General features: G+C 43.6%; 1 protein-coding gene and 1 non-coding gene across 4 annotated transcripts in view; both read right to left on the reverse strand.

Annotated features, from left to right (window-relative positions):
- LOC138825050 (uncharacterized protein KIAA2012 homolog) overlaps window positions 1–16,503 on the reverse strand; it is a 118,653-nt gene that overhangs the window by 69,796 nt on the left and 32,354 nt on the right. For 2 of the 3 annotated variants that reach the window (XM_070019437.1, XM_070019421.1), the window contains exons 9-11: window positions 15,776–15,904; window positions 14,513–14,677; window positions 11,471–11,572 (exon numbers count right to left, since the gene is read on the reverse strand). In XM_070019437.1, coding sequence (XP_069875538.1) covers window positions 11,471–11,572; window positions 14,513–14,677; window positions 15,776–15,904 — 396 coding nt within the window. The remainder of the gene's footprint in view (window positions 1–11,470; window positions 11,573–14,512; window positions 14,678–15,775; window positions 15,905–16,503) is intronic. The other variant, XM_070019431.1, reaches the window with a different exon arrangement.
- On the reverse strand, window positions 10,178–10,285 carry LOC138834887 (U6 spliceosomal RNA). Its single transcript, XR_011374289.1, has one exon. It is a non-coding gene; the product is annotated as a U6 spliceosomal RNA (small nuclear RNA).

Raw genomic sequence — 16,503 nt, forward strand, 5'->3', positions numbered from 1 at the left:
TCAAAGCCAGCCCGGGCAGGAGAGACCGTGAGACTCCTATCTCCAATAAACCACCAGAAAACCGGAAGTGGCGCTGTAGCTCAAGTGGTAGAGCGCTCGCCTTGAGCTGAAGAGCTGAGGGACAGCGCCCAGGCCCAGAGTTCAAGCCCCACAACCGACAAAAAAAAAAAAAAAAAAAAAAGTTTATGATGAGAATTCTATTAATAAGAATTATGAAGGGACAAGGAGCAAGAGAGTAAATAGAAGTGACTATGATCAAAGGACATTATGCAACAAAAACAAAAAAACAAGAAGTACATGTGATATATAATACATATATATGCAAAAAATGTCATAAAGGCTGCTTGGCTCATAGCTGTAATGCTAGCTACTCAAGATGCTAAGATATAAGAATCAGAGTTCAAAGCCAGCCCAGGCAGCAAAGTCCATGAGACTGTTAGTGCCAATAAATGACACAAAAGCTGAAAGTGGCTGTGGATCAAGTGGTAGAGCACTAGTCTTGAGCAAAAGACACTCAGGGATAGTGCTCAGATCCCAAGTTAAAACCCAAGGACTAGTACACTTTTAAAAAATGCTATAAAGGTTGGGCACTGATGGCTCACTGCTGTAATCCTAGCTACTCAGGAGACTGAGATCTGGAGGACTGTGGAGCAAGCCTGAGCCAAAAAGTCTGAGAGACTCCATCTCCAAAGCAACCAGCAAAAATATGGCCTGGGGAAGTATTGCTCAAGTGGTAAAATGACAGCTGAACAAGAATGAGCCCTTGAATTCAAACTCTGGTACCATCAACACGCATGTCATAATGAAATCCACTATTTTACACAATTAATAAACACTCTGAAAGTGTTTTAAGAAAGATGACTTTAAGCTGGGCACCGGTGGCTCACGCCTGTAATCCTAGCTACTCAGGAAGCTGAGATCTGAGGATCACGGTTCAAAACTAGCTTGGGCAGGGAAGTCCATGAGACTCTTATCGCCAATAAACCACATAGAAAACTGGAGTGGCACTGTGGCTCAAGTGGTAGAGTGGTAGCCTGAGCTAAAGAGGTGAGGGACAGTGCCCAGGCCCAGAGTTCAAGCCCCATGACAAAAAAAAAAAAAAAAAAGAAAGAAAGAAAGAAAAAGAAAGAAGACTGTGTGTGTGTGCGTGTGTGTGTATGTGTATGTAACTTGAGCTTCAGTTTTTGCCTCTGATCCTTATGACTTAAGGATCAGAGACAAATTGATTTATTGAAAAGGCTATTCTTCCTTCCTGTGTGGAGTTGCTTTGGCATCTTTGTCAAAGATCTAGACATATTTTGTAGGTCTATTTCTTCATTCTCTTTTGAGATTCTGTTCTTAATACATACATATTTAAAATTAGATGTTAGTCACTTGATGATAATCTTTTTTTTTTTTTTTGGTGCCAGTCCTGGGTGCCAGTCTTTGGTCAAGGTCTGGATGCTGTCCCTGAGCTTTTTTGCTAAAGACTAGCACTCTATTACTTGAGCCACAGCTTCACTGTCTGGCTTTTTTGGCTCAGTTGGAGATAAGAGTCTTACAGAATTTCCAGCCTGGCTTGGCTTTGAACTACAATACTCAGATCTCAGCCTCCTGAGTAGCTAGGATTACAGGCAAGCACTTTTTTTTTTTTTTTTTTTTTGTCATGGGGCTTGAACTCTGGGCCTGGGCACTGTCCCTGAGGTCTTCAGCTCAAGGCAAATGCTTTACCATTTGAGCCACAGCACTACTTCTGGTTTTCTGATAGTTAATTGGAGATAAGATTCTTACAGTTTCCTGCCTGGGCTGGCTTTGAACTGGGATCCTTAGATCTCAACCTCCTGATTAGCTAGGATTACTGGAGTGAGCCATTGGCTTAGTAACTAATTCTTAAATACGTTATAAACTTATTGTTATCTCTTTAAAGCTACTTCATGGTTGTCACTGTCTCTCTTGGATACTCTCTAATTTTTTAGTAATTAATATACATTTCTCCAAAGTAAAGTAAATCCAGGTCAATATTAATACAAATATATACATGGATATTTTCTTGTAGAATGCTAATCTATGAGTTGTTTGGCAAGGGCTTAAAAGATTAAAAGAAGAATAGTGTGTATATGAAATCTGAAGTGGATTAGAAAAGAACCTGCATTTTCTTAGAGGAAAAACCAAAAGAAGACTAGAGACTAGATACCTGGGAACAATTAAAGTCTCTACTATTTGTAATTTGAATCAACATTTATGGGCTGTCTCTGTAAATACCAACTGTGTTTTCTGGGTAGTCAGAAATAGATGAAGGGGATCTACCTACATGAATGTTAAACCTAGAAGAGGAAAAAAGAATAGCCCGTGAGAGAGTACATGGCAAAGACTAGGCAATCATGCGTGGCACCTCAGGAGGCAGCAGTGAATGTGGCTGCTATGGACAGGACAGATATCACTGTGAGGGGGGGACTTCAGCTGGTGTTTGAAGCCTGAAAACATGGACAAGAGGGACTAAAGGTGGTATGGTGTAATAGAAGAGCTCTGACCTAATTGGGTGCAGGAAAATTGGATCTGAGCCTTGAGTTTGCTATATCAAAGTTGTATATGGTTAGACACCTGTAATCTTAGCTACTCAGTGAGCAGACATCAGGAAGACCATGATTCCAGGCCAGGCCTTGCAAACAAAGTTTGTGAGACATCATCTCAACAGAAGAGAAAGCAGAAAGTGCTGGGATGTGCCTATCATCCCAGCTCCAGCCAGAAGCATCAAATAGGATTGTTGATCAGGCTGGCATGAGCAAAACACAAGACCCTAGGGGACGTCATACAGTGGTGACGATGTCACCTTTTTAGCTAAATATAAGGCTGGAAAAATCTTGGTGTTTCTGAGAATCACAGGAGGTTTTCATCAAATGAAAGGAGGGAGCATCCTTAGTATGTGTACTGAAGATCTAGCTCTCTTTGTAGCTTTCTACACACCACCCAATGTGGCCCAGGAATCCTTGCTGGTTCACCAAGGTGAGAGAAAGGATCTTGCTTCTTTGAAAAGACTGGAACAAACACAGCTGCCACAGCCAGCTTTTCTGTAACCATTTCTACACCGTGGTTCATGTGGTTCATGTGACAGATTCAATTTAGTCCTGTGCTTGGAGACTGGAGATTGGAATCGCTTATAATCATTGGTCAGGGTTCAGGGCAGAGCAAAACCACCCAGGTATTTGTGGGGGGGAGAAACAGGATTACAGGGGTGTTGCAGCAACTGCCTATCCTCATGCTCAGTCTTTGTAAGTTTAGGGCCAGCCATCAGTAGCCCCAAACGTGGACATTCCTGCCTCATTTCTGCTCTCCACATCTCATGCAATCACACCTAACTGGCAGAATGTAATCTGTTTCCAATCCTGTAGCTACAAAGGTTATCTGGGAAGTGTAGTTTTTAGCCTTCTAGTGTTTGTAGTACAAGAAAGCCCACTGCTTTCCAACCCATAACTAGCCATACTTTGTTTTATCCAAAATTTGACTGATAGAAATGGTAACATCTGCCAACATTATTTCTTATGGGTTATTAATAAACACTGGACAAAAGGAACAAGGCAAATTATTACCACATGAGCCTCCTTCTACCTTCTTCTACTCTTTCCACCCAGAGATGGATGCATTGCAGATTCTTTGATTCAGAACTGATGTTTAGAGAATGAAAAGAAGAACAGTCATCAGTTAATGAATGGCTGAGATCCTGGTTCAGGATTTAGCTACAGACCTGCCTCCACTGAGAGAGTCTCCTTGGGGAAGGGCATATTTAGAAACACATGCTGTTAGAGCTGGAAGGAACTGTACAAATCATCAGCTTAGCATTTTCCAAAGAATGTTCCAAAAGTGATTTAGATTCACATGATGCTTTGGAAGGGGGGGAAAACTATTCAGTGGTCAAAAAAAGTTTGGCAAACAGTGCATATCTTCATGTCAAAGAACTATGATGTGAATGAACAGTTGAGAGACTTTACAAAGTCCTATACAAGGAATTGCTTTACTCAACTCGATCCCAAATATAGTTGACCTCAGAATTCCTCTCTCTTTGCAGGCTGCTAGCTAACCTTCTGTGGTATCGGCATGCACCTGGGTCTTCACTGAGAGGGTTGCATGTAATGCCAATTTCTGTTTTGCCATAGGAAGAAGCTGAGGCTTAAAGTAGTAGAGTGTTTGCCCATGATTACAGCAGTCATAGGTAATAAAACCCAAGACTTGAACATCAGTCCAACAATTCTTTCCTCTTCCTCACATGACCTCAGTCTAAAGGAATTCTTTAAATCTTTGGGGATCATCTTTAAGACAATAGCAGCTAAGAGATAGGCTACTCAAGGGAAATCATACTTTGCCCAATATCCCACCAGCATGGAAGGGTTCTTTTATTCATGGGGGCCCTACAACCTACATGATCACAAATGACAAATGGGAAAAAGAAAGAAAATTGCCAATAATCAGTGTGTATGGGAATCATCAGGGAGATTCTTGGACCCATCCATGTTCTGTTTACCCATCCCATCTGGAAATGACACTAAGTATATTGTTATCTGTTAGTACAAAACAAGTTACTCTAAAAGCTAGTGAGATAAAACAATAAACCTTCATTATCTTTCCCACAGTTTTGGTGGGAATCTTAGATGTGCAGTCTCTCATGAGGTCAGGGTTGCAATGTCAACCTGGGATGTGGTCATTTGGAGACTTTACTGGGGCTGCAGAACAAGCCTGAAAAATTTATTCTGCTGTCAACCTTACGTCAGATGGTGATCAGCTTTCTCTGGAAAGAATAGTCTAGGCAAAGAGAAAGCCACAATTCCTTCATGGTTTGAACATGGCTTTCCCTTCCAAAACTCATAGTGAAATTTGGTCCTCAAAATAATGGTACTTATGAGGTGACAGGACCTTCAAGAGGTGTTTGGGTGATGAGTGCTCAGCTTGACTAGGATTAATGCTCTCTCATGGGTCTGGGTTTATTTTCTAGAGTGATTGAGTTCTCATGCTAAGGGGACTTTATCAGTTACTCTGAGAGTGCCCCCCCCCAGTTGTGGGTCTTGAACTCTGGGCCTGGGCCTGTCCCTCAGCTCTTCAGCTCAAGGTTAGTGCTCTACCACTTGAGCCACAGTGCTACTTCTGGTTTTCTGAGTGGTTTATTGGAGATAAGAGTCTCATGGACTTTCCTGCCCAGGCTGGCTTTGAACCGTGATCCTCATATCTCAACCTCCTGAGTAGCTAGGAGAATGTTTTTTTGTTTTTGTTTTGTTTTTGCTGCTGCTGCTGTTGTTGTTGTGTGTGTGTATGTGTATGTGGTGCTCAGAAATGAACATGTCTTATTAGCTGGCAGTCTGCTTGTATCAAGATCTCCATCTTTTTAAAATTTATTTATTTTTGCCAGTCCTGGGGCTTGAACTCAGGGCCTGGACACTGTCCCTAGGCTTCTTTTACTCAAGTCTAGCACTCTACCACTTGAGCCATAGCGCTTTTTCTGCTTATGTGGTACCTAGGAATTGAACTAGAACTTCATGCATGCTAGGCAAGCACTCTACCACTAAGCCATATTCCCAACCCCTCCAACATTTTTTTAAAGGTTATTTTCAGTTAGCCTTGTACTTTCAGATTGGAGCTAGGGCTGGGAATGTGGCTTAGTGGTAGACTGCTTGCCTAGCATTCATGAGGCATTGGGTTCCATTCCTCAGTACCACATAAGCAGAAAAGGCCAGAAGTGGCATTGTCACTCAAGAGGTAGAATGCTAGCCTTGAGCAAAAGAAGCTCAGGGACAGTGTCCAGGCCCTGAGTTCAAGCCCTAGGACTGGGAAACAAATGAACAAACAAACAAACAGACTGGGGCCAGTCTCAGACTATGATTCTCTTTCCTATGGACTCCCGTATAGCTGGGATGGCAGACCCATACCACCACACCTAGCTTATTGTTGAAGTGATAGTGGGTTCTTAAAAAATGAGTCTGTCTCTCATGTTTTCATTCTTTTGTATTCACTTGATTCCTTTGCTGCACTTCTACCATGTTACACTGCAGCCTGACACACCCTAATCAGAAGTTGAGCAGGATCTGGCTCTGGTCAGGCTTTCTAGCCTAAGTTTGCTTGCTTTCTCTCTCTCTCTCTCTCTCTCTCTCTCTCTCTCTCTCTCTCTCTCTCTCTCTCTTGCTCTCGCTCTCGCTCTCGCTCTCGCTCTCTCTCTTTCTTTCTTTCTTTCTTTCTTTCTTTCTTTCTTTCTTTCTTTCTTTCTTTCTTTCTTTCTTTCTCTTTCTCCTTCCTTCCTTTCTTCCTTCTTTCCTTCCTTTCTTCCTTCCTGTCTATCTTTCTTTCCTAAGAATTGAACTTAGGGCTTTGTGCTTGCTAGCCAAGTGTTCTACCACTTGAGCCATGCCCCAGCCCTGTTTAGTTTCATTTATTTTCTGAAAGGGTCTCTCACTTTTGTCTGGGCAGGTCTCAGACTGAGATCTTCCTACTTCTACCTCCCACACAGTTAGCATTACAGATATTCATCACTGTGCCTGACCAATCTCTATGGATCACCCAATCTCAAGTATTCTGTTCTGTTATGGCAGCAGACAGTGGACTGAGAGAGGCTCAATCTCGGAAGTCACACACCATCACTTCTGTCTCAGGCAGTGTGAATTAGAAGTGAGCCACTGTGTCCGGAGGGTTAAATTCTTTCATGTGAAGGGAGACATATCAAGGACTATGTGGCCATAAGTTAAAAGACATTTTTGTCATTAAATGACAAACATCCAAACAACCCAAGAAATATTTTGGGAGTAAAATTCCACTTAGGATGATAATAAATGTTAATTAGAAACTAAAAGAGACCAGAAGTTTAAATTTATGTGGATCCTAAGTCTCAACCCTGGCAGAGATATCTTTAAACAACTTCTTCTTCCTCTTCTTCTTCTTCCTCCTCCCCCTCCTCCTTCTTCTTCTCCCCCTCCTCCTCCTTCTGTCATGGGGCTTGAACTCTGGGCCTGGGTGCTGTCCCTCAGCTCTTCAGATCAAGGCGAGCACTCTACCACTTGAGCCACAGTGCCACTTCCAGTTTGCTGAATGGTTTATTGGAGATAAGAGTCTCACGGACTTTCCTGCCTGGGCTGGCTTTGAACCGGGATCCTCAGATCTCAGCCTCCTGAGTAGCTAAGATTTACAGGCATGAGCTATGGGCACCGAGCTGTTTAAACTTCTTGTAATAAAAAGAAACAAACAAATCAAAAAACCAATTTCTAAATAAAAGAAATTCTGAGAGAAAATGTTTATTGCTGGCACTATGACTAGTTATCAGTGTATGTAATTCAGAGAACATAGCCAATGTTTTGACTTGCAACCTTCCCAGCCTGACTTTTCCTTTTTTTTTTTTTTTTTTTTGCCGGTTGGGGACCTGAATTCTGGGCGTGGGCACTGTCCCTTAGCTCTTCAGCTCTACCACTTGAGCCACAGCACCACTTCCGGCTTTTTCTTTTTTATGTGGTGTTGAGAAATGGAACCCAGGGCCTCATGCATGCAAGGCAAGCACTGTACCACTGAGCCACCTTCCCAGCCCCCTAACTTTTCCTTTCTTAAGCCTTTGAATTTTCTATGTGTTGCAGTATTCCAACATGATAAAGAAGATTGAATTCCAGCTCCAGTCTTTACATCTTTTTCCCCCTGAATATTATATTCATCTCTACGTTGTCTGAATGCAAGCTAGCATGATCTAATTGCCTAAGAATTTATTTCCAAATAGTTGTTGACAGAGTCTGAAAGTCTCAGAAAGATCAGACAGATCATATTCCTTCCCTAGGAATTTTTTATTAAGGAAATAAAAAAAACACCCCAAACTCTATGATCCCCAAAGAACTTTCTTTTGTGGCACCTGGGGTATTCAGTCAACCAACAGGCATTTCTTGGACATATGATAAACAGAAGAAGGACTCATCGTTGGAAGCGGAACAGAAAACAGATGCAGATAAATACTACAATCGCCAAGGTGGAACTGAATGAAGGCCTTGAAGCTGTATCTAGGCATTTCTATGGGATGAGGTGAATTTACTCAATAAAATGTCTCTGGAAAGATTAATGTAAAGCTGTTCTAAATTTCTGTGGGTTATTTGGACAAGAGCTTTGAGAGAAAAGAATGGAGACTTCACCAAAGGGTTGGAATACAGTGGGAGATGAGACTGGGAGAAGAGATTGGAGATACAGATCAAGATGGATTTGAGGATTGGGATATAGCTCAGTGGCAGAACACTTGCTTAGCATGCCCAAAGGCCTTGGGTTTAATCCCTGATACCAGAGAAAGAGGTTGGGGGTGGGGGGATGAAGAGGTGGGGGAAGAGAAAGGGAAGGGGAGAGTTAGTTGAACAAACCAAGCTTCAAATCTGTTTGGGTTGGAGGAAATCTTTGCAAGAGGAAATATTTTTGAATCAGTATACTGCCTTTCAAATCAAAGCAGACTAGAAGGAATGAATCAGCCCCTCTATCCCCAAAGACTTTTCAATTTAGTGGCACTTAGAAAGCTGGACTCTTGTAGGGAGATGTGGGTTTAAAATCTTTCTCCAGGAGCTTGGAAGGTGGCTCAGTGGTAGAGTGCTTGCCTTGCATGCATGAGGCCCTGGGTTTGATTCCTCAGCACCACATACGCAGAAAAAGCCAGAAATGGCGCTGTGGCTCAAGTGGTAGAGTACTAGCCTTAAGCTGAAGAGCTGAGGGACAGCGCCCAGGTCCAGAGCTCAGGCCCCATGACTGGCAAAAAAATAATAATAATAATAATAAAATCTTTCTCCACCTTCCAGGGCACCATTCAATCACCATCAAGACTGAAGGTCAACCAACTCTGTATTGGAGGAAAGACTAGACAGAGACTAGTGACTGACTAACTGACCAATGAATCGATTCATTTTATTCATTCAATAAGCACACAGTGAATAGCTTTTGATTTGAGAGAAAAGTAGGATTCAAGATAATGTCTATGGGCCTGGGAAATGATGGTAGGCAAGTACTCCTTTATTCAGCACAAGTTTCATAGCACAAGTTTGTCTCTCTTGTGGAAATTATTGAACGATTTTCAATGACTGTTGACCATGACACTGCTCTGTACATGGCAGGGACTGTGCTAGGTGCCAGGGAGGGGACAGAAATTGTTTATAGTATTACATTGACAATGGTAACAACGAACTTAAAGCCTCAATATTACCTCTCCTGCTTCTTGCTTTTGCTTTGTTCAAAAGGAAACTATTTCTTCTGGAGCTGTGGCCAAATGTGTAGCAGGTAAACAAATTCGCATTTGCTTTCTAGCTGTGCCAAACTAAAAGTCCCCTTCACCTCACCCCTGCCCTCACCAGTTCAGAACTAAGATGCCCTTCCTTCCTTCCTTCCTTCCTTCCTTCCTTCCTTCCTTCCTTCCTTCCTTTCCGGACCTGGGCTCTGACCTTAACTTTTTCAGTCAAGGCTAGAGCTCTGCCATTTGAGCTACATATCCACTAAGACTTTCACCAACTTTCCTGCCCCAGCTGGCTTCAAATCTCTATCCTCAGATCTCAGCCTCCTGAGGAGATAGGATTACAGGTGTGAGCCACCAGAGCCTGACTAGAACCTAGATATATATCTATATAGATATACTATATCTATATATCTATATCTGTATGATATATAATATATAAACATACAGATAGATGTCATATCTGTATTTATTATCTCTCTGGATATATATATATATATATATATATATATATATATATATATACATATATATATGTATAGTGTGTATGTGTGCATGTGACTGGTCCTGGGGCTTGAACTCAGGGCCTGGGTGCTGTCTCTGAGCTTTTTTTGCTCGAGACTAGTGTTCTACCACTTGAGCTAGAGGTCCACTTCTGCCCTTTTTTGGTAGCTAATTGGAGATAAGAGTCTCATTTTCTTCCCTGGGCTTGCTTTGAACCATAATCTAAAATCTCAGCCTCCTGAGTAACTAAGATTACAAGCTTTAGCCAAAATATTGGCTAGACACAAATTTGTTTGTTTGTTTGTTTTGTTTTTTGTCAGTCATCGGGCTTTAACTCTGGGCCTGGGTGCTGTCCCTCAGCTCTTCAGCTCAAGGTGAGTGCTCTAGCACTTGAGCCACAGCACCACTTCTGGTTTTCTAATGGTTTATTGGAGATAAGAGTCTCACGAACTTTCTTGCCCGGGCTGGCTTTGAACCGTGATCCTCAGATATGAGCCTCCTGGGTAGCTGGAATTATGTCATCCTCGCGCAGGGGCCACGCTAACCTTCTCTGTATCGTTCCGGTTTTAGTATATGTGCTGCTGAAGCGAGCACGGCCCACCTCCTGGTATAACCCAAATGGGGATGGAAATTCCTTTCTTTTTTTGCCAGTCCTGGGGCTTGAACTTGCGGACTGGACACTGCCCCTGAGCCACTTCTTTTGCTCAAGGATAACCTTCTACCATTTGAGCCACAGTGCCACTTCCAGCTTTTGCTGTGATTAATTGGAGATAAGCATCTCACAGACTTTCCTGTTTGGGCTGGCTTTGAACCATGATCCTCAGATCTCAACCTCCTTAGTAGCTAGGATTACAGGAGTTAACTACTGGTGCCCAGGCTGATGGAAATTCAGTTTACAATTTACGTTTTGGAAATCCATATATGCAGTGGGTACTACCATAGCAACAGACAGGGGCTGTCCAATTCAGTGATCAGGGGAGGGGTCAGTCCTCTCACTTTGGATGAGGAACTGTGAGCACAAGAAGAAGGAGGGACTGACCCCACATCAGCAAGCGACCGGAGGACAAGTCAGGGCTACTCACATCTCCTTGCTCTGATTCCAAGCCCTTTCTATTAAGCCAGTCGTACGTGACTTAACCCACTCAGTGCTTGCAGCTTTTAATCTCCTTCATCAAGGGCCTGCTGGCCGCACCACTCATGCATGCACATATGATGATTTCTGGGTGGTTGACACTCATCACCCTCTGACTTCATTTCTTTTTTTCCTTTGCAAAATGGCTCTTGCCCAGAGCCAGCATCTCTCTTCCAAAAAGTTAGCATGCCAGAAGGGGTTTTGGAAACTGCTTTGCTATCTGTCAGGAGCCAGATGATTCACAGCCGTGAACCAACGCACATAACAAGGATACCTGATTTCATTACCAATTAGCCACCTCCACCTCTGCAGGGTGGTTGGAAAGAAGAGAAGGTGCAGTGTTTAGTTTGGGCAAATACCAAAAGGGCTTTATCATCCTCATCAAGGCCTCAGCGTGGCACACTAGACTTCTTCCAAGCCCTTCTGCTGGAACTCCTGTCTCCAGATGCTTCGGCAAGAGGGAACTTGTTACTTGAACATAGGGTTATTGTGTCTGAATGACAGAGGCACCTCTGTGTCAGCGAGAGGCAAGAAGCCGGCTGCCTCGTGTCTGATTTTAATGATGTCTCTGCTGCTGGGAAAGTTTGGGAGCTGCAGGTAAATTCTTCCCCTTTGAAAACAAGGCTAATCCAAATGACTTATCTTACCTGCCCCCAGAGGAATTGCCTCTGTGTGCGTGGGCCTCGGGAGGGACAGGCAGATGTTTTCTTCATCTGGATCCGACAAGTAGTTGGGATCTCTGGAATCTTCTTAAAAACAAGCAGAAGCATGGGCAGTGTTAGCCTTGGTGCAGGTGAGGGAGCTTAACCAGGACCTGGCTCCCCTCCTCTGAGTCAGCATGTACCCATAATGCTGTGATCAGGTGCCTGCCAGGGCTTTTTCTGGGGTTTGGCAGAACAGAGCCATTGTTTAGGCCTTGTCCTCCATGCAGGGCAGCCATGAGCCTGGACTATGCTTTTTGCGGGGAGAAGGGGCAGTTTCCTGTACTGGGGTTTGAACTCAGGGCTTGGGCGGTATCTCTTAGCTTTTTTGCTCAAGGTGGGCATTCTGCCATTTGAGCCACGGGTCCACTTCCAGCTTTTTAGTGGTTAGTTGGAGATAAGAGTTTTATGATCTTTCTTTCCTGGGGTGGCTTCACACCATGATCCACAGATGTCAGCCTCCTGAGTAGCTAACGCCACAGACATGAGCCTCTGGAACCTGGCTGCACCAGGACTAAGTCTCCTTGAATTCAATTCCATCCTGACATTATTGACTTGGAGACAGTGTCAGATCCCACATGTCAGTGGATCCAGTCCACAAAACTACTCCCACTGGCTTGTTGCCAGTCCCAGTTTGTGGCTTGTGATTCTGAGTGACTATGTACACTGGAGTTTCCATGACTCCTTTCTTGTATTTAATCATTTGCTAGGACAGTTTACAGAACTCAGGGATACACTTAAGTTTACCAGTTTGATAAAAAGGGTATTGTAATGGATACACCAGATGACTAGGTGCATAGAGCAAGCAGCAGAAATCTGGGACTTTTCATGCCCTCTGGGTGTGTGACCCTTCTAGTACCTCAGTGGTCAAAAGCACAGAGATCTTTAACACTCGTTGTTCAGGAATATTTATTTATTTGTTTGTTTATTTACTTATGCCAGTCCTGGGGCTTGAACTCAGGGCCTTGGTACTATCCCTGAGCATTTGTGCTATTGAGCCACAGCTCCATTTCCAGCTGTTTGTGGTAGTTAATTGGAGATAGGAATTCACAGACTTTCTTATCTAGGATTGGCTTTGAACTACAATCCTGAGATCTTAGCCTCCTGAGAAGCTAGGATTACAGGTGTGAGCCACTAGCACCTGGCTGTTCAGGAGTTTTTACGGAGCTTGACCTCTAACATCACTGTTATCTATTTCTAGTTCCCGAATCACTTGGTCTTTCTGGTGACTGGCCCCATCCAGAGGTAATCGAGGACCTTATCCTAAGTCATCTTATTAGTACAGACTCAGTTGTTATCTATTACTCTAGCAATTCCATGGGCTTTGGCCCATGAACCAGGGACAAAGAGAAAACATATTTCACATTATAACACACTTACCTTCCACATCTTGAAGGTAAAAGGGCCAAAAGTATAACAGGCTACACACACACACACACAGATACACACACACACACACACCCCAAGACACAACAGATACACTTACAAATACACACATACATATTACTAAGAAGTACACATAGTTAATTATATGTACTCACAATATCCATGTATGCTGTCTCAAGGCAGGCTTGCACACATGCACTCCCCTGATATTATACTATGTGCATACATGTATACACATGTGTCACAGATGCATCCTATTTGAATCAGATTTCCCCTTTATAAGGATGTCTAAGAATAAGGATAAGAGAGAGAGAGAGAGAGAGAGAGAGAGAGAGAGGTTTGTCCTGGGGTGTGGGACCTCTAAAATTGCCCTTAGTGTTGATAGTTCAGTTCTTCAGGCTTGGTTCATTGACACCAGAATTAGAAGGGCCTGGCTGCCACACTGTGTAAGGAAATGGGGCTGAGAAAGAGAGGTTCCCAGCTTGAGGTGTTTTGGGGTGAGTGATAAAAAGATCAAGGAGAGGAATGGATTTGATTTTGACCATCTCAGCCTTGAAAAGAGCAGTTGTAAACACAGACTAGAGTTATTGATCTAGGTATTTAATTTATGCACACAGGCATTCAACTATACATACTTTTGGGACAGAATGAGAGAAGAGGGAGCAGAGAAGAGGGCAGGGAGAGATTGATCGGCTGAGTTGTGAAGAGGAATCTGGACCCCAGAGAACACGAAGCGGAAGACCAGCTATCTGTGGTCTTCTTGCCAGCTCTTGTTCCCACGTCCCTTCAGCAGGAGCTTCTCACAGCCCTGAGTGCGAGTCTTCTGTGAACAGAGATGCCTTTTTCTTCACACAATCTCTACTCCCACACTTGCCAGCTCCTTCATCTGTGCTCTTACTCCTAGCCGGGAGGAAGGGCCGAGGGCCTCCTCTGTGGAAGGAGGAGCAGCAGCAACAGCTGGACTGTCTTCTCCCACAGTGGCCTGTCCAGATGTGCATGGCACCTTCAGAGGGATTTTCAGGTTCTTTTGTTTCATGGGCTACTTTCAGGTCAGATCAAAACCTTAGGCAGCTGGCTGCTAGTGCACTGTTCTTCTATTAGTGCTCTTGGGAAAGCATTTTTGTCCTTCCTGGACTAACATCTCCTTCAGAATGAGAACCCCAAGCCACAGCAGGCATGGCTGTCCTGCCTCACCCTCCAATAGAATGTGAGCCTCCTTCCCTCCCAGAGAACAGGCCTTTGCTCTGCTCTGGGCTGCAGAGTTGACTTGCCTCCCTGCTGGCAGGTCCCTAGGTTCCAGGGATAGGCTCTGGCTTAGTGCAGTTTGTCTACTGAGTCCCCAAGGTGCAAAGGGAGCATTATCACATGCTGCCGCCAGGCTGAGGAAAGCACCAGACAGCCTGGCATTGCAGGTGGGTGCAGCAAACCCTCCAGACATGTACCAACTCTTTAGGAATATGCGCAGACATTAATCCCACTGAAACATAGCCAGTTCCTTCTTTTCAATGAGGCACTTACATCATGGCTGCCGTGTACCCCCTGGCTATGAGCCACAGACAAGCCAATATGGGGGGAAGGTTCCTTGCACCTGGGAACGATTACCTTGAGCTGCTGGCAGTGCCCCCCCATTCAAGGGACATGTGGGGATGTTGCAGTCTGATGTTCTGGGGCTGGTCAGGTCCCCCTGGCTCTCTGGGCTTTCTTTTCCTTTGGTGGGGGGTAGAAGATCCAGTGGTGGTGTCACAGTCTGGGATAGGCCATCGTCATCTTCAAAAGCAAAAGGAGGAAAAAAAAACATGAGGGAGAGAACTTGTTTTCCTCTTCCTGTGACAGTCTTTCTATGCAGCCTTGGCTGGCCTGGAACTCAGGATCCTCCTGCTTCAGTTTCCAGAGTGCTAGGATTACAGGAGTGAGCCACCATGCCTAGCCTGAGTGAGAAAACTTCTGAATCAGTATGAAAGAGAGAAAATCTCTTTATTAACTCCACTGTTTGACCCTGGGTTTAAGATGATGTTTTCTACTTGTTTTCCATTTTGTTCCTCTATTCCAGTCCTGCTAATCCCTATCAATTTTCTGAGATGTGATAGATATTGTAGTTAGGAGAATATTCTTACTTTTGGAAGCTATATACTAATAGGAAATAAAACATTCAGTCTACAACGACCAGATGAAAGCAGGTAAATGCATATATGTACAGCGCTGGGTCTGGGAGATAAGTCTCATGGACTTTCCTGCTTGGGCAGGCTTTGAACCAAGATCCTCAGATCTCAGCTTCCTCAGTAGCTAGGATTACCAGCCTGAGCCACCAGAGCTTTGTTATCACTTGACATTTATGATCTTGACATCTTGTACTTGCTGTTTACAAAGGAGGTTCAGTTTTCTGGACATAGATAACTTTCTAAATATGCCCTATTATTTCCAACCTAGTGAAAACACTTAAATATAAAATTAAAGACACTGATGTGTATAATAGTAAATGACCATATGATGTCATGAAACATTCAAGTAAACTCTAAAAAATGAATAAATACATATTCATAAACAGATTAGAAATGAAGTTTCATTGCTTAAGACAACGTTAACTATAGAGCATGCAGCAATATTTTGGTGAGTTTGGTGAAACTTTATACCTGCAAGCCAGGTATTATGGGAGATGATTTAGTAAGTAAGTAATTTACTAGCTAGATACTAAGTTAACTATTCCAAGACACTTTGGTTAAGGTAACTACTGCCTGAACAAGGCGGGTGGGATGCACTAACCTTCCTTCCAGCCTCCTTTTTTTTGGCTATGGGCCCTGCTCTGTCTTGCCTTGCTTTCCTGCAGGGTAGGATTCCTGTGGGGTGCTTGAGGGAGGAAGGAACTACCTTGAGACAAGGGCACTGGGATGTGCACTGTTATCCCCGTTGGCCTTGCTAGTGGTGTATGCTTCAGAGGAGGCCTCCATAAAACCTTGGCCTCTTCCATTTCTGTTTCTGGCTCATGATATAGAGCACCTAGGAGACAAAAAGAAAGCCAAGCTGTAGTAGATGATTGTTGTTTATGCCCAGTGTCTCTTATTTTGGGGGACCTGCCTCTCTCATGCTTAAATCATATGCCCATCCCCTAACCAGGGATAGCATTGTCATTGAACTTCAGTAATGATAGTACATCAATATTTTAGATACAGTGATTGGTTCCAGGGTGGGCACATGACCCAAGCCCAACCAATCAGAGGCAATTTTGGCACTTTGGCAAGTGCTATTAAAATACATATCCTTTCTGCAGAGATTAGCAGGGAAAAGGTTATCATGGACTTTTCTGGAAGACATCTTTATTACTACACAGTGAGAGCCTGTTAGAGAGGAGAATCCAACAGACCTGACTTAACCAAGTGCTGGCCCTGGAGTTAGCTGATCTTTACATAGACTGACTTTCCTCCCTCTTTCCCTCTCTTCTTATATTGCCTTCCTGCCTATCTTTCTCTTTATGGTTTTAGGTAGGGTTCCAACATTGGTAGCTAAAAAAGTCCACACTGATGTCCAAGGAAGGAAGAACTCCATGGCTTCATTGTTTTTGTACTTATCCTTATTTTGCACTTGGCAGTATGTTGGCA

The sequence above is a fragment of the Dipodomys merriami genome, unplaced genomic scaffold (genome assembly GCF_024711535.1).
Source record: "Dipodomys merriami isolate MVZ:Mamm:240054 unplaced genomic scaffold, mDipMer1.0.p SCAF_1, whole genome shotgun sequence".
NCBI classification, from domain to species: domain Eukaryota; kingdom Metazoa; phylum Chordata; class Mammalia; order Rodentia; family Heteromyidae; genus Dipodomys; species Dipodomys merriami.